Below are 25,654 nucleotides of genomic sequence, written 5' to 3'. Positions count from 1 at the left end.
ATCTTTATTACCCTCCTTGTCTTCATGTTAGCATCTCTCTCTGTTCTGTAACTTGTTACATTTTGCACACACACACTCTTCTCAAAAGGGAGGGGGGGACTCATAATTCTTCCTTTGTCTCTGCCTCTGCCTCTGCGTTTCAGGAATGTCCAGTTATCTATCTTCTGAAGACTATACTTCTCCCTTCTTCTTTGGTATGTAGGCAGAGGCCCTGAGGGGACTAGTTATTTAAGACATGCATAGAGAATACATTTTATGTCTCTTACTAGTGTAAATTCATAATTACATGATTGATCCAAGGTCTCTACTAAAATTTGCTAGTCTCACACCAGTAATACCAGCTACACACAACACACAAACACCACTTAAATCATATTTCACATACAATATCTGATTACCTTATTCAAGGTGATAAGAGCCCATAATCCATCAAGCTACCCTGCAAACAGCATCCTCCTCAGCAGCCTGCCTCCAGCTTCTGACTCCACCCCACTGGGCCAAACCAATCAACCTCACAAGGGTTACACTGTCCTGCCATTTCTTGAGCCAGTTGTATTTTTCTCACAGTGGGCTTTGTTGCTAGTCCTTCGAGAAAGGGATAGGGACTGTAGACAATACTACTGTGCGCTGTTACTGTGTGTTCCTTTCCATGACATTTATCACGTTATGTCAAATTGCTTATTGGTGCTCTATATCAAATTTCTGCTTGCTTTCAAATATCTACAATCTTTACCCTGTTGTATTGTTCACTGAATGTCCCAGGTGTTGATTATGTCGGACTGCATGGTGTAATCTGCTATGAGTCTCAGAAAGGTGGAATACAATCGAATAATGTAAATAAATATAACAAAATCTGATGTTGTCATGGTTTGCAGTGCCAGGGTCCTTTGACTGGGACAGCGACGTTCTTGGCTGCCAGGTGCACCGGTGGGGAGGCTTAACCCCCAGTCTTCTTCTTGGTTGCCGTACACAGCCCCTGGTCCCCAGGCCCTGAACCAGAGGCCCATTGGATAAAATGGAAGCCAGGGATGCCATTTGGCTTGCATGGTCTGCACTGAAACACATGGAAGTACAGAAAAGACACGATGAAAGTGTGGGATGGGTTTAGAGAAACCCTCTCTGGGTCGGGGCTGACAACTGCCCCCCCGCCCCCCCCGGACTGGATTGACTGTCCCTGGGAGTGGGATAAGTGCTCTGGGGGCAGAATCACAACACCCCTTAGTGGGATGAGAGTATCCCCTTAAAACAGCCATGTCTCCTGTCCTGAGCCTTTGCTGTGGGATATCATAGGAGCTGATATTGGGGAACATCCATCTTCCCTTTCCTCAGATGCTGGGTTAGCATTTTCTCTCTGGAACCCTTGAACGAACCGCTGAAAGGCTCTTGCAGGGTTAACGAGAGAGAGCTACAGTCCTAGAGAGGCGCATGGGGGGGGGGGGGGCATGTGGGAATGCCATTTCCTGTCCCCCTCCCTTCTGCACAAGACTCCTGGCTGCTGCTGGCTGAGAAGATCTAGTGAGCTCCAAAGGGCTTCGGAGGGAGAAAGTATGGGGAGGGGCTGCATTGCAAGGGCCAAAGAAGAGAGAGGGAAAGTGCCCCCCCACCCGCGGTTCTCCACCCTCCTTCTAAGAACCACGAAGCCCTGCACAGGGCTGCGGTGCAGAATCCAAACCCGGCGCTTAGCGAATCAAAAAAAGGGGGCGGGGGTTTAATGGGAAAAAGTCATTTCCTGACCGCCCCTTTCCCAGAAGCGGCCTTTGGAGCGTCCTGGGGCTTCGGAGGGGGGCTGCGATGCAAGACCCAAGGCCGAGATAAAGGAAGGCAGAAGTAAGCGCAAGCTGTGTGTGAGAGAGACCCCTCTCCCCCTATTCCCACCCTGCCCTACCAGGGAGATCCGCTTAGCCCCATTCTGCAAAGCCCCTAATGGCCATGCAGTTGGCTCAAGGGCAGGACCTGAACCCAGCACCTTTAGAGGTTGGATGGGGCTCAGTGGCTTCAGGTTCAAAAGGCACTTTTAGGAGGAGGAAAAGAAGGGAGGAACGCAGTGGTGTGTGAGGGGAAGATATGTAGAAGAGAGGGAAGGATTGTTGGGCTGAGGGGGAAATTGGGGGGGCTTTGCAGGAGAGGTGCTGAAGAACTGACCAAGGGAGCTGAGAAGGGCAGTGTTGAGTGTGGGACAGAAGCTGTGGCTCTTGACTCTCGGAAACCCCACACAAGAGCCCAAGGAGTAGAAAGGGAGATATCCCAAGGAAACCTTCCTCCTCAGTGTCAACACTGTGCAGTTTTCTCTTTGGAAAACTGAAGCTGATCTATGTATTGTCGAAGGCTTTCACGGCCGGAGAACGATGGTTGTTGTGGGTTTTCCGGGCTGTATTGCCGTGGTCTTGGCATTGTAGTTCCTGATGTTTCGCCAGCAGCTGTGGCTGGCATCTTCAGAGGTGTAGCACCTCTTCAGAGGTGAAGCTGATCTGTTAGGCCTTTTCCACATGGATTATTTGCCCTATTTAATGCTTTTGAGAAGTGATTTATTTCCCCCAAGCGCATCATGGAGCACTTGGGGGAATCCCACATTTCCCCATGCCTTCTCTCTGATCTTTCCAAGCTTGCAACCAAGCCTGGGGGGCTGCCACTTCACATTCCCCCAGTCCTGCTCAAAAGACAGCAATTTCCCCTTCTCCTGGGGAGAAGCTGAGGGGAGGTTTGGGGGGGGGGGTTAACGAGCAGTTGAATATTGTTCTTTTGTTATAACAATGTCTCTATCTGGTTCTTAAAACAATATTCAGTGGCTTATTTTATAAAACAACTAAAAAAGCCCAAGTGGTTGTGTGTGTGTCTGGAGGGGTGGCCGCTGCTGGGAGTCAGCAGGCAGGAGACATGGTCCTTGCCTGGCAGGTGTATAAATCTGAGTCTCAGACCTGGTCCAGAAATCCAGGAGGAAGAGCTGGCAGAGGCGCAAGTGGTGGAGTGGGTGGGGTTAGTTTAGGCCATTTTGTCTTGTCTTTTTTCCGTGCATGGATTCCAGGCTGCTTCCCTGGAGACTGCAGGTGGAGGAACACTTTTTCCTTCTTCTAAAATCTCCCTACCACACAAAAAAACCTTCATTGCCAACACAGGCAGAGAGGGCCGAAACTTTTCCTCTTCAGAGATAGCTTGTGCAGAGAGTCCCGTCACCTCAGGCTCTGCCACCTCATTCCCAGCACCTCATTCTGCTGCTTCTCTGGGGCAGGCCGGAGGGCCTTGGCTTCCCTCAGGCAGGAGGAAGGAGTGGATAGCTTCAGGCTGGGAATGGATAAATAAGGAATGGCTTCAAAAGAATGGCTAAGTGAGTGGAGAGATTTTATGGCCTTCCAAAATTAAATGTAGTCTCTTGAGCTGTGCCCCAAAACCAGTCCAGAGAGAGGTTCACTTAAGGGACTCAGACAGAAAGTGTATATGTAGCTAGCACAAAGGGTTTTCCACGTTCTTTCTTTCCTTCCCTCCTGGACTGCAGTGAAATACACCGTTGATGCCTTCTTTGCTCCCTCCTTCGTGTGGTGAAGGGAGAAGAGCCGCCATGCAGCCAGCTCAGGTATGTGGTGGTGGGGAATGGCACTGGAAAGATGGGCAGGGGGGCTGCAGGGATGCTTCCTTCTCTGTTGTAAGGCTCAGAGGATCGGGCTCCTTGCCCTTGGATCTGGTGCTGGAAGATGTTGGGGGTGCCCACTGCATGGGCAGGAAAATGGTCACCCCCTGTGTAGGATGGCATGTGCAAAGAAACTCAAGCAGGGGCTATGAAACAATTCTGGACCACAAATTTCCTATGAAATACGATGTGTTCAGCCTCTTCCTCAGAAACAGTTTTCCCATGCCACGAGGGCAGCCCTTCTGGCCCCAAAATGCCCCGTGGACTGCCGGAAAAGGGAACCAGATATCCCCATCTCCTTTTCTTTGTGCTGGCCTTCCAGTATTAATTTCCTATGTCCTGCCCTCACCCATGGATTACTCTCCAGTGATATAAAGGAATGCTCCCTTCTTTTTCTTCTTGCAGGGTGGGGTGTCCTTTGAAGAGGTGGCTGTGTATTTCTCCCAGGGGGAGTGGGCCCTGCTGAGCCCAGCCCAGAGAGCTCTCTACAAGGAAGTCATGCTGGAGAATTTTGGAAACGTGGCCTCTCTGGGTGAGGATCCCTTTTCTCCTGGAATGTCCCTTTCTGGCTGTGAGGAGTGACTGTAAGGAATGAAGAATGCCTTAGGCCCAGTGGCTGATCTCTGCCACCCTTCATGGGCCTGGCCCTGATGTAGAAGGGGTTCTGGACTCTCCTTGCAGAGAAGGAGCCCCTGCCTGGCAGTCCTGTCACTGGACAGATGAGAGGAGGTGCCAAAAGATGCTTGGCCTGGAGAAGGTGGGTTAAAGCAGGGGCTTCCCTCCAGTCTGGGCCTTGCCTTCCCGGGGCAGAGATGCTGCTGTGGAGGGAACTTTGCCGGTTTCTCTGCCACTTTATTTAGTTCTCAGCTGGCCTTTCCCTCTCAGTTGGGCAAGAAGTAGGTACAGAATTCCCAGTGCAGGATGGACAATTCTTGACCCCGTGCTGTCCTCCATCCCACCCTGTTGCTTTCCTGCAGTGTATTCTGGAGGGATAACCTGGGTTGGAATTGCTGCACTGATGTACATCCGAAGAATCATAGTTCTCTTTTGGTTTTTCTCCCCCCTGATAAAAAGGATCGCAGGTTGCCAAACCTGACCTCGTATGCTGGCTGGAAGGGGAGGAAGAGCTGCTTCCCCTGACCTCTGATGAAGAGGAGGGATTGGCAGGAAGCTGCTCAGGTCTATCTTGGGATTGTGTGCGGCCTTCCAAAGGTGAGTGTATTTCTGTGGCATTGTTCATCCTCACAGTTGCTTCTCCTCTAAAGAGATGGGATAATATGCAGATGCTGAAATGCTGCCTGTAGATCTTGAACATATGAAAGAGGAAACTACCTTCTACCCTGTCAAATCACTTCTGCCAATCTTGTCCTCTCCCAGTGGCAGAGGCTGCCTGGCCAGGGGTGTCTCCCAGCCCTCTTGCTTCCAAGATCCCTTGAACTGGAGGTGCCAGACTTTGATCCTGGGATCTTGTGCCTGCAAAGCAAAACATGTGCTTTAATGTAGGGCATGACCCAAAGCAACTCCAGGCTTCTCTCTCTATGAACACTTTCCCCCCCCCCATCTGCAGCACAGCACTGAAGGATATGGTGCCTAGAGAATGCCGATCTAAAGTCCAGCATGTTGCTTTTAATAGTGTTGATTGGTAATTTTTATGGGTACCAGTGGAAAGTACCAAATTTTCTTTCATGGCTATATAGATATATTTAAATTTAAATTTGGAAAGTTAGGGAATATCTATCTGTCAAAGGTATAAAGGGCTAGAAGGGCAAAATAAAAACCCTGCTTTGTGCAATCCAGAGCTGAGTGACACATATAATAGGAACACATCATAACAACAACAACAACAACAACAACTGCGCTTATATACCGCTCATCTAGACTGATTCGTGCCCCACCCAGAGTGGTGAACAAGTTAGTGTTATTATTATCCCCTCAATGCAGCTGGGGAGCTGGGGCTGAGAGGAGTGGCTTACCCAAGGCCACCTACTGAGCTCATGGCAGTCCTGGGATTCGAACCAGTAGAGTGCTGATTTGCAGCCAAACCACTGCAGGAAAGCTGAAAATTGTAAATCAAGAAATGGAACTTTTAAACATTTCAGTCCTGGGTGTGAGTGAACTGAAGTAGGCCAGATTAGGGCATTTTCAGCCATAATTTTTTTTAATTGGGAAAGATTTAAAATTAGAACTTCTAGATAAGGTATAGGGTCGCATCTATATAAAACGTACATTGTATTGTCGAAGGCTTTCATGGCCGGAGAATGATGGTTGTTGTGGGTTTTCCGGGCTGTATTTCCGTGGTCTTGGCATTGTAGTTCCTGATGTTTCGCCAGCAGCTGTGGCTGGCATCTTCAGAGGTGTAGCACCAAAAGACAGAGATCTCTCAGTGTCACAGGGATGCAAGGAGAACTCTCTGTGACACTGAGAGAAACCCACAGCAACCAAAACATACATTGTTTATCAAAAAATGTGGAGATAAGATAGAATGTTAGCAAACGTTCCCCAGTTCTGCAGAAGTGCATTGCCCATTCCTGCTTCCGCATAAACACCCTGGACTTCCTTGGTGGTCTCCCATTCTAATGCTAACAGGGGCTGGCCCAGCTTAGCTTCCGAGATTTGACTAGCCTGGGCCATCTAGGTCCAGTAAGCCAATACAAAATCCAAATCCTTCCTTCCTCGTTGTATTTTACACCCTAGCCAGTACTTTCCCCTCCCGGTGAACAGCCAATTTCATGTTCACAGATCCAGAGAAGTTAGCTGTGTTGGTCTGTAGTTGCAAAATAGAAAAGAGTCCAGTAGCTCCTTTGAGACTAACCGACTTTATAGTGGCATAAGCTTTCGAGAACCAAGTTCTCTTGGTTGTCTTGTTGCATCTGACGAAGAGAACTTGGTTCTCGAAAGCTTATGCCACTATAAAGTTGGTTAGTCTTAAAGGTGCTACTGGACTCGTTTCAATTTCATGTTGTCTGCAGACGCCAGTCTGGAAGCGAATTTACTAACCCAAGAAATGTGGGAAAGGGGTCTTAGTGTGTGTGGGGGGGAACTACTCTGCAGATGCCCCAGGGGTGGGAGGGGGACAGAGCCATTGCTGGCCAAGTTGGAGGGGCAGGCAGGTTGGCCCAGGGCTGACACGGATGTAGCACAGATTCTGGGTGAACAGCAGCCCTTGGTGGGAGGCAAGAGTGCTTCTCTCTTGATGCAAGATTGACAGCTGCCACTCTTTCAGCAAATCAAGACCAAGAGAAAACGAACTGTCATTTCCCAGGTTGGGTTCTGTTGTTGAATGTAAACTTGATGTTTTATTTTTTTCCCCATTCTTCCCATGATTGATTGCTAAAAAAGGGTGCTGCAGCTAAAGCCTTTGGGGGGCATACTGGGAGAGAGGATGTGGGTTCTGTTTGCAAATAGTGGGTGTCCTTCAGAGGAGAGGAGGGGAGGGGAGAGGAGAGGAGGGGAGAGGAGGGGAGAGGAGAGGAGGGGAGGAGAGGAGAGGAGAGGAGGGGAGAGGAGAGGAGGGGAGGGGAGAGGAGGGGAGAGGTCATTCCAGGTCTGGCAGAGGGAGCTGTGGTAAAATGATCCTGCAGGCCTGTGTTGTGCCTCTGGGAATGAGGGATTTATTCTGCCTGCATTAAGCTTAAGTTGCTAGACCTCAGCAAGGAGACCACCTCTTCCCAGCCTTTATCTCACTCAGTCCCATTTCTTCAAGTCCATTAGCTCCTTAGAGACCAACAGGATTTCCAGAGCATAGGTTTTCAAGAGTCAGGCCTTCCTTCATCTGATATCTCTTCAAAGCTTACACTCTGGAAATGTTGTTGGTCTCTAAGGTCTTAACTGGAATCGAAACTTGGCATCCTAGTGCAGACCAACATGGCTCCCTACCAGGAAAAAAACTCCTTTCTTGTTTCTCAGAGCAGCCTCCATAAGCCTCTAAGAAGTCTATAACCTTCATGCATGAAAAAACCCTTCTTTAATAGTATCACAAACCCTTCCTCCTTTACATCAGGCAACAGGGAAGTAGGGGGAAATTTCTGAACTCTCCCTTGTTAGAGATATTCTGCATAGAGCAGCAGACCCAGAATCAAGCTTTTTAGAAGCATAAGGATCAAAGGATACCAATTTCAGAAAGGAGGCTGTTTATCACAGACAGTATAGCATGGAATTGAGACACAAAAGACAAACAGTTGAACACCATCAGGCTACAACATCTCAGCACACCAAAAACCAAACATGGAAAAATACAACGGCTTTCCTCACACTTTACTTCTGTGATGTTTAAAGAAAGAAGCACATTTGACGTCTTAGCTTGAGGATTGTTCTTCAAAATAAAATGAACCCAGTTGCTGTCTATCTGGCAGCTCGTTTCACACTCAGTCGTTTGGTGGTGAGTCTCCCTTCTGCTGGATGGTTGCTTCTGACTGCCTTCTCCAAGCCTGGCTGCCCTGGGCTGTCTGCCTCCTTAAAGCCAGAGTGCCTCCTTCCCACAAGTCCCTGGGCAAAAATGCCAAAGATTTCTCCATTGCTTATGTGACCCAGCCTGAGAGCTTCCTCTCGCTGGGTACTAGACCACAGCCAGGAATCGAACTGTCCCCCAGTGTTTCCCCTCGTTCCCTTTCACAGTTGTGGTTTACTTTCTGTTACCTCCATGTGGCTAGAATCAGAACCGCACTCTGTCCGCCAGAAACCAAACTCTTGGTGCCAGAATCAGACAACTCGGGGGAGCCCATGCACTATGTGGCACAAGGACTATCCTAAGACACCTGTGTTAGAAGGGCACCAGTCAGCTCTGTAGCCCTCCTAACCTCTGCCCAACCGTGCCAACGTGCATGGCCACCCATCAGGACCTCTGAGCAGATGGAAAAACAAGGTGATAAAAACACATCCTTCTTTTCCTACATCTAAATCCCATCTCTGCATTGTTAAAGAGGCAGACAGAAATTACTGGATATTTGAAGTTTCTTGTCCACAATAAATTGCCTTCTTTTCCATCAGGCAGCCACCTCTGTCCAGACCCTCTCTCATACGTATTAAAACACGAGCTATTGTCCCTCTCTTAGAGTGTGCCCTTCTCTTTCTTTCAGGAGGCGTCTGTGAGATGGCAAATGAAACAAAAGAGCAGCCAGTGGTGGAGAAAGAGGATATATACCTCCATCTGAAAGACAACATTGAGCATCCTGATAAAGAGAGGAAGGATGGGGGGAAATACCCACCCAAACAGAGGACAACGTCTAGTCATTCACAGGATAAGCATTCTAAGCAGCAAAAAATATACAAAGATAATAGGAATGAGAACATTGCAAGAGGGGAAAATGTTCCAGAAAAATCAGATGCTAATGTTCTACATAAAACCTATAACAGGAAAAAAATATATAAAACTGTAGAGTGTGGGAAAAGGTTCAATCACAGTGAAACCCTTATTTCCTGTCTAAGAGTTCACACAGGGGAGAAAACATATAAATGTCTGGAGTGTGGGAAAGGGTTCAGGCACTGTAGACCACTTACTGTCCATCAAAGAATTCACACAGGGGAAAAACCATATAATTGTCAGGTGTGTGGGAAAACATTCAGGCACAGTGCAACTCTTACTGTTCATCAAAGAGGTCACTCAGGGAAGAAACCATATAAGTGCCTGCAGTGTGGAAAGAGCTTCAAGGAAAGCGGAAAACTTACTGTCCATCAAAGAATTCACACAGGGGAGAAACCCTATAAATGTCTGACGTGTGGGAAAAGATTCAGGCACAGTGGAGAGCTTAATGTTCATCACAGAATACACACAGAGGAGAAACCATATAAATGTTTAGAATGCGGGAAAAGATTTAGGCAGAGTGGAAATCTTACTGTCCATCAAAGAGTTCACATAGGGGAGAAACCATATAAATGTTTGGAATGCGGGAAAAGATTCAGGCAGAGTGGAAATCTTACTGTCCATCAAAGAGTTCACATAGGGGAGAAACCATATAAATGTTTGGAATGTGGGAAAAGATTCAGGCACAGTGGAAATCTTACCATCCATGAAAGAATTCACACAGGGGAGAAACCCTATAAATGTCTTCAGTGTGGAAAAAGCTTCAAGGTAAGTGGGAAACTTACTGTTCATCAAAGAGTTCATACAGGGGAGAAACCCTATAAGTGCCTGCAGTGTGGAAAAAGCTTCAAGGAAAGCGGAAAACTTACTGTCCATCAAAGAATTCACACAGGGGAGAAACCCTATAAATGTCTGGCGTGTGGGAAAAGATTCAGGCACAGTGGAGAGCTTAATGTCCATCACAGAATTCACACAGAAGAGAAACCATATAAATGTTTGGAATGCGGAAAAAGATTCAGGCAGAGTGGACATCTTACTGTCCATCAAAGAGTTCACATAGAGGAGAAACCATATAAATGTTTGGACTGTGGAAAAAGATTCAGGCAGAGTGGAAATCTTACTGTCCATCAAAGAATTCACACAGGGGAGAAACCCTATAAATGTCTGGAGTGTGGGAAAAGATTCTGGCACAGTGGAAAGCTTACTGTCCATCAAAGAATTCACACAGGGGAGAAACCCTATAAATGTCTGGAGTGTGGGAAAAGATTCAGGCACAGTGGAGAGCTTAATGTCCATCAAAGAATTCACACAGAAGAGAAACCATATAAATGTTTGGAATGCGGAAAAAGATTCAGGCAGAGTGGAAATCTTACTGTCCATCAAAGAATTCACACAGGGGAGAAACCTTATAAATGCCTTCAATGTGGAAAAAGCTTCAAGGAAAGTGGAAAACTTACTGTCCATCAAAGAGTTCACACAGGGGAGAAACCATATGAGTGCCTGCAGTGTGGAAAAAACTTCAAGGAAAGTGGAAAACTTACTGTCCACCAAAGTGTTCACTCAGGGGAGAAACCATATCAGTGCCTGCAGTGTGGAAAAAGCTTCAAGAGCAATGGAAAACGTACTGTCCATCAAAGACTTCACACAGAGGAGAAACCATATAAATGTTTGGAATGTGGGAAAAGATTCAGGCAGAGTGGACATCTTACTGTCCATCAAAGAGGTCACACAGGAGAAAAACCCTATAAATGCCTGGAATGTGGAAAGAGCTTCAGGCAGACTGGAAACCTTAAGTCCCATCAAAGAATTCACAAAGGGAAAAAAACATAGAAATCTCAGATTGGATCCCTATGGACATTCTGGAGTGATGGAGAAAAAACACTTGCCACTCCGTGAGGCCCAGAATTCATAGGGAATACACCAGCATCTCTGGCAACTCTCACCAGTCCTAGAGCAGTGCCCAATGACATCCCTCTGAGTGGCAGAAGCAAGCAGAGCCAAACAGTTCCTGCCTATGCAGCCACGGCCCTTGTCCCACCCCTGTCCCACTGAAGCTGTAGAGGACAGGCAGGGAAGACTCAGCAACTGCAAAATCCCAAATGAACATGTCAGGAGACAAAGCACTCCAGTGCATCCCCACGATGAGTCCTGTACGGCTGCCAACCTCCAGGTGGGGCTTGCAGTTCTCCCAGAATTACCCCTGATCTCCAGCCCATGTACACCACTTTCCTGGAGGAAATGGCAGCTTCAGAAAGTGGACTCCATAGCATCGCAACCTTGTTGTGTTTCTTCTCCTCCTAAAACAGTCCTCTCTAAGAACCACTAAATCTCCATGTATGTCCAAAAGTAAAGCTGGCAACACTCGATGAGGGTCTGACTCACAGCCTCTTGCTGTCTTTGCTTCTACCAAGCAGGGTTATGGTAGAAATCAGGGGGGTTATATGACATCTTCCCCAACAAATTCTTTAACACCCCCCACCCCATCATCCACCAGGAAATGGCTCCTCTGAGTCAAGTGTGATATATGGGTCCAAGCCACTGGGGATCAGGAATGGCGCCCAAAGAAAGAACAGCCACCCATTCTCCTGGCAACTCCACTAGCAGCATAAGGCAGAGTCCAGGCTCAAACCCTCAGTCACCACACCCAAGACTGGCGCCCTTATCAGCTGATCAGCCGAGCACATGCAAAGAAGGAACACTGTTGGGGCATAGGTATTCATCACTCCAGCAATATGGGGCCAGGCCAAAGAAGGGTGGCCCAGTGCCAAAACACTTGGATTGCACCAAAGGTCACTGGTTTGATGGCCACTAGGCCAGCCATGGGCAGCTGATGTTCTGCCCCTGCAACCCCCAAAAGGGGAGATGGGATGGCTCAGCTGATAGCTGCACCTGACAGCCCTCATTTTGTCTGACATGCTCCTTCACAAACCCTGTATGGCACACTCAGTGAACTTTCCGTGCCCTTCTCCAAGCCTCCCTTCCACACACCTCCTCTGTTATCCAAATATGCAATCTCCTAATTAATTAGGAAAATTAGCTTTAAATGGAAGAAGCGAGAGGGGATAAGTGGGATTCTCCATCTATGGTTGTTGTGGGTTTTCCGGGCTGTATTGCCGTGGTCTTGGCATTGTAGTTCCTGACGTTTCGCCAGCAGCTGTGACTGGCATCTTCAGAGGTGTAGCACTGAAAGACACAGATCTCTCAGTGTCAAACCATCCATCTATGTTTATGGGGATTATTCCCTTAGAGAACTCTCAAGTAAATCTGGCAGTTGTTCAACCGGAATTTTTTTATTAAATTGAAAAGGCAAACATATAGAAAACCACACTGCTAACTCAGAAAATCTGGGAGGAAGGCGATAGCCACCAGTCTTGAAGATAGGGGTCTGCAGAGGCAACAAAATGACTAGTGGTTCACGGTGAAGAGGCTCAAAGGGATTCAGGGGCGTGTGGACGGATCCAGAACACACACCCACACACTGGTGGCTGAGGAGCCCAGATATAGAGCAAAATGCTCCCTGGGGCAAGCTGATGTCTTTGCCTCAGAAACAATGACTCAATGGCTACCTCCAGAGGTGGATAATGGGCTTAATGGGTCTGTATGGCTCCAGAGGGGCTTAATGGGTCTGTATGAGGTGGAATATAGGTGTGAATGGTGCTTGATGAACCCTTTCAGTACCAGATGGGAAAAGTTACCAGGTTTTCTGAATTGCTTGGGTGTTGCTTGATTACAAATCGAGCCTTGACTCTCTAAACCTTTCACCCAGAAAATTCTGTTGAAAGAACTCAAACCAGAAGAGTTGACTCATCCTGTGCCTTCCTCAGCTATCTGGATTTCGGCTCCACCTGCAGAGCCCCTGGGTACTCCACCGGTTCCTGCCACTCCAGCCTCACCAGCAGCACCTCAGCCACTGGCTCCTGGCATCCCAGTCGCATCTACAGAGCCTCAGCTCACTCCTCTGGCTCTTGCTCTTCCAGACTGGAATCCAGTTACACCCATTGCATCGACCTTTTGCAAGGCTGACATCAAGTGCTACGAGTGCAGCAGTGACACACATTTGACTGCCATGCACACGGATGCCACGCCAACACAGCCAGTTGTGCCTGACGACCCTGCCTCCCAAGGGGAGAAGACTGTTTTGGCCCACTGCAATCAAGTGTGCGGTGTTGGGAGCAACAACCGGTCCTGCCATCAGATATGTCTCGACAAAGTCTTTCCTGCTGGCCAACCTGAACAGGCCATCAAGATGTACGTCATCCTAGATAGCCACAGTACCCGGTCCCTGGTTGACCCAATATTCTTTGAGCTCTTCAACATATCAGGGGATGAACTGCCATACACCCTCAAAACGTGTGCTGGGGTCCAGCGCACGGCGGGGAGGAGAGCCGCCGGGTTCCAAATTGAATCTCTCGATGGCAGTATCCAGTTCTCTCTACCTCCACTGTTGGAATGTGATGCCATACCAGATGATCGCGACCAGATTCCAACACCAGACATAGTGCTCCATCATCCTCACCTACAATCAATTGCAGATCACCTTCCTGCCCTGGATCCAGATGCACAGATCTTGCTTCTGCTAGGGATAGATGCTACCGATATGCTAGTTTGCCACAAGGTGATTGTTAGACCTCCTGGCACCCCACATGCCCAGAGGTATGACCTAGGATGGGTCATAGTGGGGAACATGTGTGTAGATCGCTTACAGATGCCAAACCAGATGAGCGTCTTCGCCACAACCATTATGGATAACGGACGAGCCTCACACTTGAAGCCATGTCCAGAACACTTCACACTAACGGAAGAGGACTATGGCCTTGGAACTACAGTGTTCCGAAAAACCAAAGATGATAACATGCTCGCCCCATCTATGGAAGACAAGCAATTCCTACAACTAATGGAAAAGGAACTTCAGCAAGACGACTCTGGAAGTTGGATTGCTCCACTCTCTTTCCACACACCTAGACAGCGATTGCCCAACAACTGTGAACAAGCCCTATCTCGACTCAACACCTTGCACAGAACCCTGGCAAGGAAGCCTGAGATGAAGGCCCACTTTGTGGAATTTATGGACAAGATGCTGCAAAATAAGCATGCAGAACTTGCACCTCCACTGCGAGAGGGAGAGGAATGCTGGTACCTGCCATTCTTCGGGGTATACCATCCCCAAAAGCCCGGCCAGATCAGAGTGGTCTTTGATTCCAGTGCCCAATTTCAAGGATTCTTGTTGAACAAAGCCCTCCTAACTAGACCGGACCTGACCAACAGCCTACTTGGTGTACTCATCCGCTTTAGGAAGGAAGCCGTAGCCATCATGGCGGACATCCAGCAGATGTTCTATTCCTTCCTCGTCAGAGATGGTCACCGCAACTACCTATGCTTCTTATGGTTCAGTGATTAACTGCATAGCCAGAAGATTACCGAGTATCGCATGTGAGTCCACGTATTCGGCAATGGACCATCCCCAGCAATTGCCAACTATGGGTTGCATCAAACTGCACGCATAGGAGAAGGGAAGTACGGCCTGGACGCAAGGCAATGTGTGGAACGGGACTTCTATGTGGACGATGGACTGAAGTCCTTACCCACTCCGGAAGAAGCTGTGGACCTGCTAAAGAGAACACAACAAATGCTGGCTGCAGCTAATCTTAGGCTGCACAAAATTTCATCCAACAGCATGAAGGTGTTGGAAGCATTTGCTCCAGAAGACCATGCCAAAGGACTACAGGACCTAGACTTGGGTGGTGACACTCCCCTCCTCCAACGCAGCCTTGGACTGAGGACCTGAAGAAGGACACCTTCATCTTCCGAGCACCAGCCCAAGAGAAACAGTTCACACGACGAGGAGTCCTGTCAGCAGTGAACAGCTTGTTTGATCCCTTGGGGTTTGCTACACCAGTGACCATCCAAGGAAAACATCTCCTACGCACTCTCTCCTTAGGCACCCAAGACTGGGATGAGCCTCTTCCCCCTGACCAAAGAAAGGAATGGGAGGCCTGGAGAGGTTTGCTCAACTGCCTGCAAGCCATCCAGATCCCACGCACCTACGTACCAGTCTCGCCTGCTGCCGCCTCCCGCAGAGAGCTACACGTCTTCTCAGACGCATCAACGAAAGCGATTGCAGCCGTAGCATATCTGCAGGTCGTTGGCGGGGAGAACCAAGTCCACGTGGGCTTCATCCTGGGGAAAGCTAAGTTAGCCCCACTACAGGGACACACCATCCCACGTCTGGAACTATGCGGTGCTGTGCTTGCTGTGGAGCTTGCAGAGATAATAGAGAGAGAGAGATGGACCTTACCTTTGATGCCACCACCTTTTACACAGACAGCAAAGTAGTACTCGGATACATACACAATCAAAGTCATTGGTTCTATGTGTATGTCAGCAACCGAGTAGAGCGTATTCGATGATCCACATGCCCTAACCAGTGGCGACATGTCCCTACGAATCAGAATCCGGCAGACCATGCAACACAGTCCATCCCTGCCTCACAGCTGGCTGACTTCCTCCTGCATTCGGTCAATCCAGTACAGCACGAGGAGGAACACTACGAGCTCCTAGACCCAGACCAGGACAACAAAGTTTGGCCTCAAGTCACCTGCATGAAAGTGGGAATCGAGACCGACCGCCATCTAGAAGCAAAGAGATTCGAACGATTCTCCAAATGGATGCCACTTGTTCTAGGGATGGCACGCCTCATCCACTTTTCTTGCCACCGGAATACAGAGCCATCCTCGTCAGAAGTACGATGCAGGGCGGAGTTCCTGATTTTCCAGAGAGTACAACACGAGTTCTATGTACAAGAACTCGAAAACACCAAGAAAGGGTTGCCTATACCCAAGAACAGTCCGCTACTTAAGCTGAACCCCTACCTTGATGATGAAGGCTTACTTCGGGTAGGAGGGCGTCTGAAGGCAGCTGATGTAGGCTCAAAAGTAGCGAACCCTATCATCCTTCCAGCTCGACATCATGTGACTGTCCTCTTGGGTTCATCATCAAGGACGTCACTTCACAGAAGGAGCCATCAGAGCAGCGGGCCTATGGATTGTGGGAGCGAAAAGATGCATCGCTGCAGTCCTACAGACCTGCATACAATGCCGGAAGCTCAAAGGTCCACATCAGCAGCAGAAAATGGCCGACCTGCCACCAGATCGACTCAGCATTGAGCCCCCTTTCACTAATGTTGATGTATTTGGCCCCTGGAATGTAGTGACATGCAAGACCAGGGGAGGACAAGCCAACAGCAAGAGATGGGCAGTGCTATTCACATGTCTGAGCATCCGAGTGGTACATATTGAAGTGATTGAATCCATGGATGCCTCCAGCTTCATAAATGCCCTCAGAAGATTCCTCGCCATACGGGGACCTGTCAAGCTACTGAGGTCTGACCGTGGCATGAACTTCGTTGGCACCTGCAAGGAGCTGGGAATCAATGGAAGCACAGATCTTGATCCAACCCTCAGCAGCTACCTGAGTGACCAGAATTGCAAATGGATCTTCAATCCACCCCACGCCTCTTATATGGGAGGAGTGTGGGAACGCATGATCGGCATTGCGCGCAGGATATTGGACTCTATGCTAGCAGGCAAACCTTCTCTCACTCATGAGATCTTGGCTACCCTCCTGGCAGAGGTGTCCGCTATCATCAATGCCAGACCTTTAGTTCCAATATCCTCTGATCCTGAGAACCCTATCATCTTAACACCAGCCACCTTGCTGACACAGAAGACAGGCACCTGGCCTCAAGGAGACTTCATCTCTAAGGATATGTTCAAGCAGCAATGGAGGCAAGTTCAACTCCTCGCTAACACCTTTTGGAAGCGATGGAAACAAGAGTACCTCCCAACTCTACAATGCCGACGCAAGTTGGAGAAGTCTGAGCCCAACCTACGAGAAGGTGATGTCGTCTTCCTGAAAGACAAGGATGCTCCTAGGAACTCGTGGCCCATGGGACTTATAGATCGAGTTCTACCCAGCGCGGACGGGTTGGTCCGCAAGATTGATGTTCGTGTAGCCAGACACGACAGCCCGAAGATTTTCACCAGACCAGTCACCAAAGTGGTCCTGCTTGTTCAGAAGACTGATCTTGAAGACTGAAGCTCAAGCTTTGCATGCCATTTGTTGCTATATGCTATATTTAGCCCTTATTTGCCTAGTTTTGAGAATAGTGTAGCATGACGTATATGCTTAGAATTGTTAGGATACTCCACTAGCTTGCATGTTGGGATGGAATCCATAGGATCCCAGGTGGGGAGTGTACTGTAACCACAGCTTAGAAAGCCTCAGTATCTGTGTAGTCAGAACTATGTGCTGTCCCTTTAACAATTGGTACTCATGGGAATTGTAGTCCCCCCTCCAATATAGAAGTTTATTGTAGGCTTCCTGTGAAGGTGTTAAAAGTGTATGGTCCTCTTCCTCCCTTTCTTCGGACCTTTTCCCCTCAAGCAAGGATGCAACAGCTATCATGAATTTACCGCTTGTCTACAACAAATCTGGACCAATAAAGATGTATTTTGCCAGGTAGCCCCAAAGAGGAATTGGTGAGAAAGAGTCTTTCTCAAGTAAACCCCTGGAGTTGAAGTACCTAGATGCTCAGAAGCACCTTTAAGACTAACCTTTAAGACTAACCTTTAAGACTAAAGGTGCTACTGGACTCTTTTTGATTTTGCTACTACAGACTAACACGGCTAACTCCTCTGGATCTAGATGCTCAGGGCGCCGTTCTTGAGCCATCTATTGTTATATAAAAGGCTAGCTGTATTGGCAACGACTCACCTTTTATCCCTGCACAGGTGCACTCGCACGCCCCTCCATGGGGATAAAAGGCAAGTCCTCAGCAACACAGCTTGCTGAGGAGGTCCTGAGCAGGCTGCTGCCAGTGTAAGGAAAGCCCAGGGTGGCTGAACAGCTGCTGTTGCACCCCCTCTAGTTCTCCTGGCCCCGCAACTGCCCAATTCAGGGCATGGAGGAGAGGGGGCAATGCCTGACCCTCCCACTCTGCCCGTTATATAAATCCTACAGTAGGCCTTGTTGCTAGTCCTGCAAGAAAGGTATGGGGACTCTAGACTACAATACTGTGTACTGTTACTGTAAGTGCGTTCCTTTCCATGACATACATCGCATCATGTCAAACTGCTTATCTGCTTGCTTTCAAATATCTGCAATCTATACCCTGTTGTATTGTTTACTGAATGTCTCAGCTGTTGATCATATTGAACTGCTCGGTGTAATCTGTCTTGCGTCTCAGTGAGAAAGGTGGAGTACAATTGATTAATGTAAATAAATAAATAAAACAAAATCTGATGTCATTCTGGTTTGTAGTACCAGGGTCCTTTGACTGTTCTTGGCTGCCAGGTTTATGGGGGGCGGGGAGGCTTTGCCCCAAATCTTCTTCCCACTTGCAGTAAGCAGCCCCTGATCCCCAGGCCCTGAAGCAGAGGCCCACTGGCTTACATGGTCTCCATTGAAACACAAGGAAGTACAGAAAAGATGTGATGAAAGTTGAAAGTGTGGAACGGTCTAGGGTTGACAGCACCCTCACACCGACTGGATTGACTGCCCCTGGGAGTTGCTCTGGCCGCAGAATTACAACCCACAGAGTGGGAGGAGAGTATCCCATTGAAACAGCAATATAGGCTGACCCCTTATTTTGGGGCAGCATATCATTTGATACTGGGGAACACCCGTCCTCCCTTTCCTCAGATGCTGTGTTCGCATCGTCTCTCCTGGGACCCTTGAAACGCTGAAAGGCTCTTGCAGGGTTAACGAGAGAGAGAGCTGCAGTCCTAGAGAGGCAGAGTGGGGGGGGGCGGCAGACTGTGGGAAAGCCCTTTCTTGTCCCCCTCCCCTCTGTGCAAGGCTCCGGGGTGCTTCTGGAATGGCTTGGCCTGGGATCTGGTGAGCTCGAAGGGGGTTGGGAGGGGCAAAGCATGGGGAGGGGCTGCTATGCAAGGCCCAAAGCCGAGAGAAGCTTCGGTGGGGGAGTGGAGAAATACCCACTCCCTCCTGCATCGAAGAGCCAGGAAGCCCTGCAAGGGGTCGAGGTGCAGAATCCAAACCTGGCGCTTGGAGAGACAACAGAGGGGAGGGATGGATGGGAGAAAGCCATTCCCGCCGTTGAGTCTCCTGGGATTTTGGAGGGGGAGATGTGGGGGGGTGGGGAAGAGTGGGGAGGAGGCGAGCTGCAATGCATGACCCAAGGTAGAGGGAAAGGAAGGGGGGAGCAAGAAACCAAGCGCGTTTGCGGGAGAGCCAGTCCTCTGCCCCTATTCGCACCCTGCCGCAACAGAGAGAGCCCCATTCTGCAGAGCCACCAATGGCCGTGCAGTTCGCTTAAGGGCAGGATCTGAACCCAGCTCCTTTAGAGGCTGGATGGGGCTTAAGTACAACAGGAGGAGGAGAAGGAGGGAGGAAAGTGGTGGGAGCGAGGGGGAGATTTGGGTTGGGGGAAGAAGCAGGGCGCAGCTGGAGGAAGGGGAAAGGACTGGGGAGGCTGAGGGGAAAGATGTGGGGGCCTTTGCAGGAGAGGTGCTGAAGAACTGACCGAGGGAGCTGAGAAGGGCAGTGTTGAGTGTGGGACAGAAGCTGTGGCTCTTGACTCTCGGAAACCCCACACAAGAGCCCAAGGAGTAGGAAGGGAGATATCCCAAGAAAAGCTTCCTCCTCATTGTTAACACTGGTCCCTTTTCTTTTTGGAAAACTGAAGTAGATTAACGTGTTAGGCCTTTTCCCGCATGGATTATTTGCCAAATTTAATGCTTTTGAAGAATGATTTATTCCGCCCTGCTTCCCAAGCCCGTCACGGAGCATCAGGGGACATCCCAGAGTTTCCACAGCTTTTCTCTGATCTTTCCCACACCTGCTTTGCTGCCAAGTTGAAGTTCGCAACCAAGCCTGGGCGGCTGCCACTTCACGTTCCCCTGGTCCTGCTCAAACGACAGCCATTTCTCCTTCTCTTAGCCTGGGAAGCTGGGACTGGAGAGTCTTTCGAGTTTTTCATCAGCGGTTAAATATTGTTGTTTTGTGATAGCAATGTCTCTCTCTGGTGATATTCTTAAAACAATATTCAGTTCTTTCTTTACAGACCAATTTAAAAAGCCCAAATTGTTGTGGGGGTGGGGTGGCCTCTGCTAAGAGTCTGGGGCAGGTAAAACGTGAGAGAAACTGCTATATGGAAGCCCCATTGCCCTTGGATTTTATCTGCACAGCAACAGCAATGGAGGACTCACACACATGTGATACTTGATGGGGAGAAGTAGTTTGTATCCACACACCGCACAACACATTTGCTCATTCACTCTTGTTCTGGCCCATCTCCTGTAGTTCGGGGGCTGTTTTTCTACTCTGTTGGGCATGTGCAGGGTCAGGCTTGGAATGGACTGGGAAGAGACTGGGAAGAAGCTTTTAAAGAATGAGATGGATGGATAAGGAAGGGGGGGTCCACCTTTCAAAAGAGTGTCTAAGCAGGAGGGGGGGAGAGATTTGGGGCCATCCTAGATCAAATGCAGTCTCTCAAGCTGTGCCCCAAAGCTAATCCAGAGTAAGGTTCACTCAAGGGACTCACATAGAAAAAATGTGTGTAGCAAAAAGGGTTTCCCACCCTCTTTCTTTCTTTTCCTCCCAGACTGCATCGAAAAGACACTGTTGATACCTTCATTCCCCCCTCATTCATGTGGTGAAGGGAGAAGTGCCACCATGCAGCCAGCTCAGGTACAGAGGGGAGTACTGCAAAGATGGGCAGGGGGGCTGCAGGGATGCTTCCTTCTCTGTTGTGAGGCTGAGGGGATGGGGCTCCCTGGTGCTGGAAGAGGTTGGGGCTGCCCACTGCATAGGCAGGAAAATTGTCACCCCCTGTCTAGGATGGCATGTGCAAAGAAACTCAAGCAGGGGCTATGAAACAATACTGGACCACATTCTAAGAAAATATGATTTCGTTTATTACCATATGGACATCTCCAGCCTCTTCCCCACAAAGCAGTTTTCCCATGCCATGGGGCAGCCCTTCTGGCTCCAAGATCCCCCATGGACAGCCAGAGGAGGGAGCCAGATGTCCCCATGGGGCTCTCCTTTCATCTTCTTTTCTTTGTGCTGGTCTTCAAGTATTAATTTCCTATCTCTGCTTTTCACTTTCCCGGCCCTGGATCACCTTTCCAGTGATGTAAAGAAATACTCCCTTCTTCTTCCAGGATTCGGTGTCCTTTGAAGAGGTGGCTGTATATTTCACCCAAGGGGAGTGGAGCCTGCTGAGCCCAGCCCAGAGAGCTCTCTACAAGGAAGTCATGCTGGAGAATTTTGGGAACGTGGCCGCTCTGGGTGAGGATCCCTTTTCTCCTGGGCTGTCTCCTTCTTGCTGTGAGGAGTGGCTGTAAGGAATGAAGAATGCCTTAGGCCCCGTGGCTCATCTCTGCCACCCTTCATGGGCCTGGGCCTGTTGTAGGAGGGGTTCTGGACTCTCCTTGCAGTGAGGGAGCCCCTGCCTGGCAGTCCTGTCACTGGACAGATGAGAGGAGGTGCCAAAGGATGCTTGGCCTGGAGAAGGTGGGAGGGTCAAAGCAGAGGCTTCCCTCCAGTCTGGGCCTTCCCTTCCCTGGGCTGAGATGCTGCTGTGGAGGCTTCTCTGCAACTTTACTTCTCAGCTTCCTTTCCCTCTCAGTTGGGCAAGAAGAAGGCACAGAACTTCCAGTGCCATATGGACAATTCTTTACCCCGTACTGTACTCCACCCCACCCTGTTGCTTTCCTGCCGTGTATTCTGGAGGGATAACCTGGGTTGGAATTGCTGCACTGACATACATCAGAAGAATCATAGTTCTCTTTTCGTTTTTTGCCCCCACCCCATGATTAAAAGCTCCACAAATTGCCAAACCTGACCTGGTATGCTTGTTGGAAGAGGAGGAAGAGCTGCTTCCCCTGACCTCTGATGAAGAGGAGGGATTGGCAGGCAGCAGCTGTGGTCTATCATGGGACAGTGTGGGGGCTGCTGCTCCTTCCAAAGGTGGGTTTATTTCTGTGACACTGTTTATCCTCACAGTTGCTTCTCCTCTAAAGAGATGAGATAATATGCAGATCCTGAAATGCTTATCTGTCGATTTTGAACATATGAAAGTGGAAACTACCTTCTACCCCATCAGATCGCTTCTGCCAAGACTTGTCCTCTCCTTTTGAAAGGCGGGACCCCCCCCCCTCGTTCCTTATGCATCCCCTTCTCATTTTTCTACCAATTCTGACTCCTTTCTCAAAGCATGGCTGCCCTGAGAAGGCTGCTTTTCCTCCTTAAAGCCAGAGTGCCTCCTCCCCGCAAGTCCCAGGACAGAAAATGCTGAAGATTTCTCCATTGCTTACATGACAAAGCCCAAGTACTTTCTCTCCCTGGGTACTAGACCACAACAAGGAATCAAACTCTCCCCCAGTGTTTGCCCTCTTTCTCTTTCACAATTCAGGTTTACTTTCTGTTAACCGAATGAGGCTAGAATTAGAACTGTACTCTTGTTAGCTAGCAACTAAGTTCTTGGTAACAGAATCAGACAACTCAGGGAATCCATCCACTAGGAGGCGCTAGGGCATATCCAAAGGTCCCAGTGCTAGAAGGGCACCCGTCAGGCTGTGTTGCCCTCCAAACTTGGGCCTAGTATTGCTGATATGGGTGGGCCACCCACCAGACTTCTGAGCAGATTAAAAATCAAAATGAAGAAAATATATGCCTCTTTCCCTAGATCTAAAACCCACCCTGTGACGCTGAAGAGGCAGACAGAAATAACTGAATATTTCAAGTTTCTTGTTCACATTAGATTACCTTCAGGCAAGTCACCTTTGTCCAGACCCACTCCCGTGTATATTGAAACATGAAACATTGTCCCTCTCTTAAAGTGTGCCCTTCTCTTTCTTTCAGGAGGAGTGTGGGAGATGGCAAATGAAACAAAAGAGCATCCCTTGATGGCGGAAGAGGATACATTTCCCCATTTGAAGGACTATGTTGAACATGATGAACAGAGAGAGGAAGAGGGGGAAACCCCACCCAATAAAAGTAATAATTCTAGTCACTTACAGGATAACAATTCTCAGCAAAAACAAATGTGCAAAGATAATAGGAAAGAGCACACTTTTAGAGAGGAAAATGTTCCTGAAAAATCAGGTATTACTATTCAACAGAGCACCTATAACAGGAAGAAAATATATAATTGTGGGGAGTGTGGGAAAATGTTCAGTCGCAGTGGAAGCCTAATTTCCCATCAAAGAATTCACTCAGGGGAGAAACCGTATAAATGTCTGGAGTGTGGGAAAAGATTCAGGCAGAGTGGAGAACTTACTGTTCATCAAAGAGTTCACACAGGGGAGAAACCATATAAATGCCTGCATTGTGGAAAAAGCTTCAAAGAAAGTGGAAAACGTACTGTCCATCAAAGAATTCACACAGGGGAGAAACCATATAAATGTCTAGAGTGTGGGAAAAGATTCAGACAGAGTGGAGATCTTACTGTCCATCAAAGAATTCATACAGGGGAGAAACCATATAAATGCCCAGAGTGTGGAAAAAGTTTCAGTAACAGTGGAGCTCTTCCTGTCCATCAAAGAATTCACACAGGGGAGAAGCCATATGAATGTCTTAAGTGTGGAAAAAGTTTTGGTGAGTGTCGAAAACTGAAGTCCCATCAAAGAACTCACACAGAGGAGAAACCATATAAGTGCCTACAGTGTGGAAAAAGCTTCAAGGAAAGTGGAAAACTTGCTGTCCATCAACAAATTCACACAGAAAAACCATATAAATGTCTGGAGTGTGGGAAAAGATTCCGGCAAAGTAGAGATCTTACTGTTCATCAAAGAATTCATACAGGGGAGAAACCATATAAGTGCCTGCAGTGTGGAAAAAGCTTCAAGGAAAGTGGAAAACTTACTGTCCACCAAAGAGTTCACACAGGAGAGAAACCATATAAGTGCCTGCTGTGTGAAAAAGCCTTCAGGGAAAGTGGAAAACTTACTATCCATCAAAGAGTTCACACAGAGGAGAAACCATATAAATGTCTGGATTGTGGGAAAAGATTCAGGCAGAGTGGAGATCTTACTGTTCATCAAAGAATTCACACAGAGGAAAAACCATATAAATGTCTGGAGTGTGGGAAAAGATTCAGGCAGAGTGGAAACCTTACTGTCCATCAAAGAATTCACAAAGGGGAGAAACCCTATAAATGCCCAGAGTGTGGAAACAGCTTCAGGCAGATTGGAAACCTTAAATCCCATCAAAGAATTCACAAAGGGAAGAGAGCATAGAAATGCTCAGATTGGATCCCTATGAATATTCTGCAGTGGTGGAGAAAAAAAAATTGTCACTCTGTGAGGCCCAGGATTCATAGGGAGTACACAGCATCTGTGGTGACGCTCACCAGTCCCCAAGCAGTGCCCAATGACATCCCTCTAAGTGGCAGAAACAAGCAGCGCCAACCAGTGCTTTCCGGTGCAGCCACAGCCCTTCCACCCACCCCCACCTCCTCCCCACTGAATCTACAGAGGACAGTCAGGGAAGGCACAGTCACTGCAAAGCCCCAAAAGAGGAGTGTGAAGTCTCTCGGAGGAGCCAATACTCTTCAGTACACCCCCACAGATGAATCATGCAGGGTTGCCAACCTCCAGGTGGGACCTGCAGTTCTCGCAGAAGTATACCTGATCTCCCGGCCATAGAGACCACTTCCCCTGGAGGAAATGACAGCTTCATAAAGTGGACCCTATGGCATCACCATCTTGTTGTGTTTCTTCCAAAACTCTTGCCTTTCCAAGAATCACCCCAAATCTCCATGAATGTCTCAAACTAAAGCTGGGAGTTTCCTACTCACAACACTTCCGATTTTGCCTCTACCTATCAGGGTTATGGGGGGGGGGATGCTATATGACAGCATCCCAACAAAGTCTTTAATATCTCCTCACACACCATCCACCAGGGAAAGAGCACACATGTGTCAAGTGTGATATGTGGGTCTAGGCCACTGGGGGGCAGGAATGGCAGCCCAAAGACAAAAAGGCCACCCAGTCTCCGGGCAGCAGCTTGACTGGCAGCATAAGGCAGAGTCCAGGCTCAAACTCATGGTCACCACACCAAGACTGGCACCCTTACTACCTGGCCAGCCAAGCCCATGCAAAGGAGGAAAAGTGTTGGGCCATAGGCATTCATCACCCCAGCAATATGAGGCCAGGACAAAGAAATGGGTGGCTCACTGAAAAAACATTTGAATTGTACCAAAGGTCACTGGTTTGATGGCCACATGGGGAAAGACTAAAGCCAGGCTGATGTTCTGCCACTGCAACCCTCAGAAGGGGAGACAGGATGGCCCAGTTGACCGCCACACCAGACAGCCCTCATTTTGTCTAACAAACCCTGCATGGCACGCTCAGTGAACTGTTAGTGCCCTTCCACTCCAAGCCTCCTTTTGTTACCAGAACTGCTCTTTATTATAATGGGGAATTAGCTGTAGCAGTCTGTAACTATTAATATTAAGCGAGGATCATAACCTATGTTTACGGAGGTCCCGATCCCAGACACTCTAGTGAAAAAGAGGCAGACAAGGAGTAAGGTCCAAACACGTGTATTGAGTGTAGCGTAAGCCTAGCTTGCACAATCATACAAGAACATACAAGGTCTAAGAAACATAGAGTATGAAATACAGAGACGTTCGCATTAGCTGGTTCCCAACGATGATAGGGGGAATACTCACTTATCCTGGAGCGAAGCAGAGACGCAGCAGCGAGGGT

The 25,654-nt window shown here is 48.6% G+C and overlaps 1 protein-coding gene across 1 annotated transcript; it reads left to right on the top strand.

Moving 5' to 3' along the window:
• Positions 1–1,557: 1,557 nt before the first annotated feature.
• LOC129328756 (zinc finger protein 420-like) lies at positions 1,558–25,292 on the top strand. Its single transcript, XM_054978034.1, has 6 exons — positions 1,558–1,827; positions 3,491–3,568; positions 4,028–4,154; positions 4,697–4,834; positions 8,698–10,696; positions 23,122–25,292. The coding sequence occupies exons 2-6, from the start codon at positions 3,506–3,508 to the stop codon at positions 24,179–24,181; spliced, it is 3,387 nt and encodes a 1,128-aa protein (XP_054834009.1). The 5' UTR covers positions 1,558–1,827; positions 3,491–3,505; the 3' UTR covers positions 24,182–25,292.
• Positions 25,293–25,654: the final 362 nt, after the last annotated feature.

The sequence above is a fragment of the Eublepharis macularius genome, chromosome 4 (assembly GCF_028583425.1).
Source record: "Eublepharis macularius isolate TG4126 chromosome 4, MPM_Emac_v1.0, whole genome shotgun sequence".
In the NCBI taxonomy this organism is placed as follows: Eukaryota; Metazoa; Chordata; class Lepidosauria; order Squamata; family Eublepharidae; genus Eublepharis; species Eublepharis macularius.
This window is presented reverse-complemented; position numbering and strand designations above follow the sequence as displayed.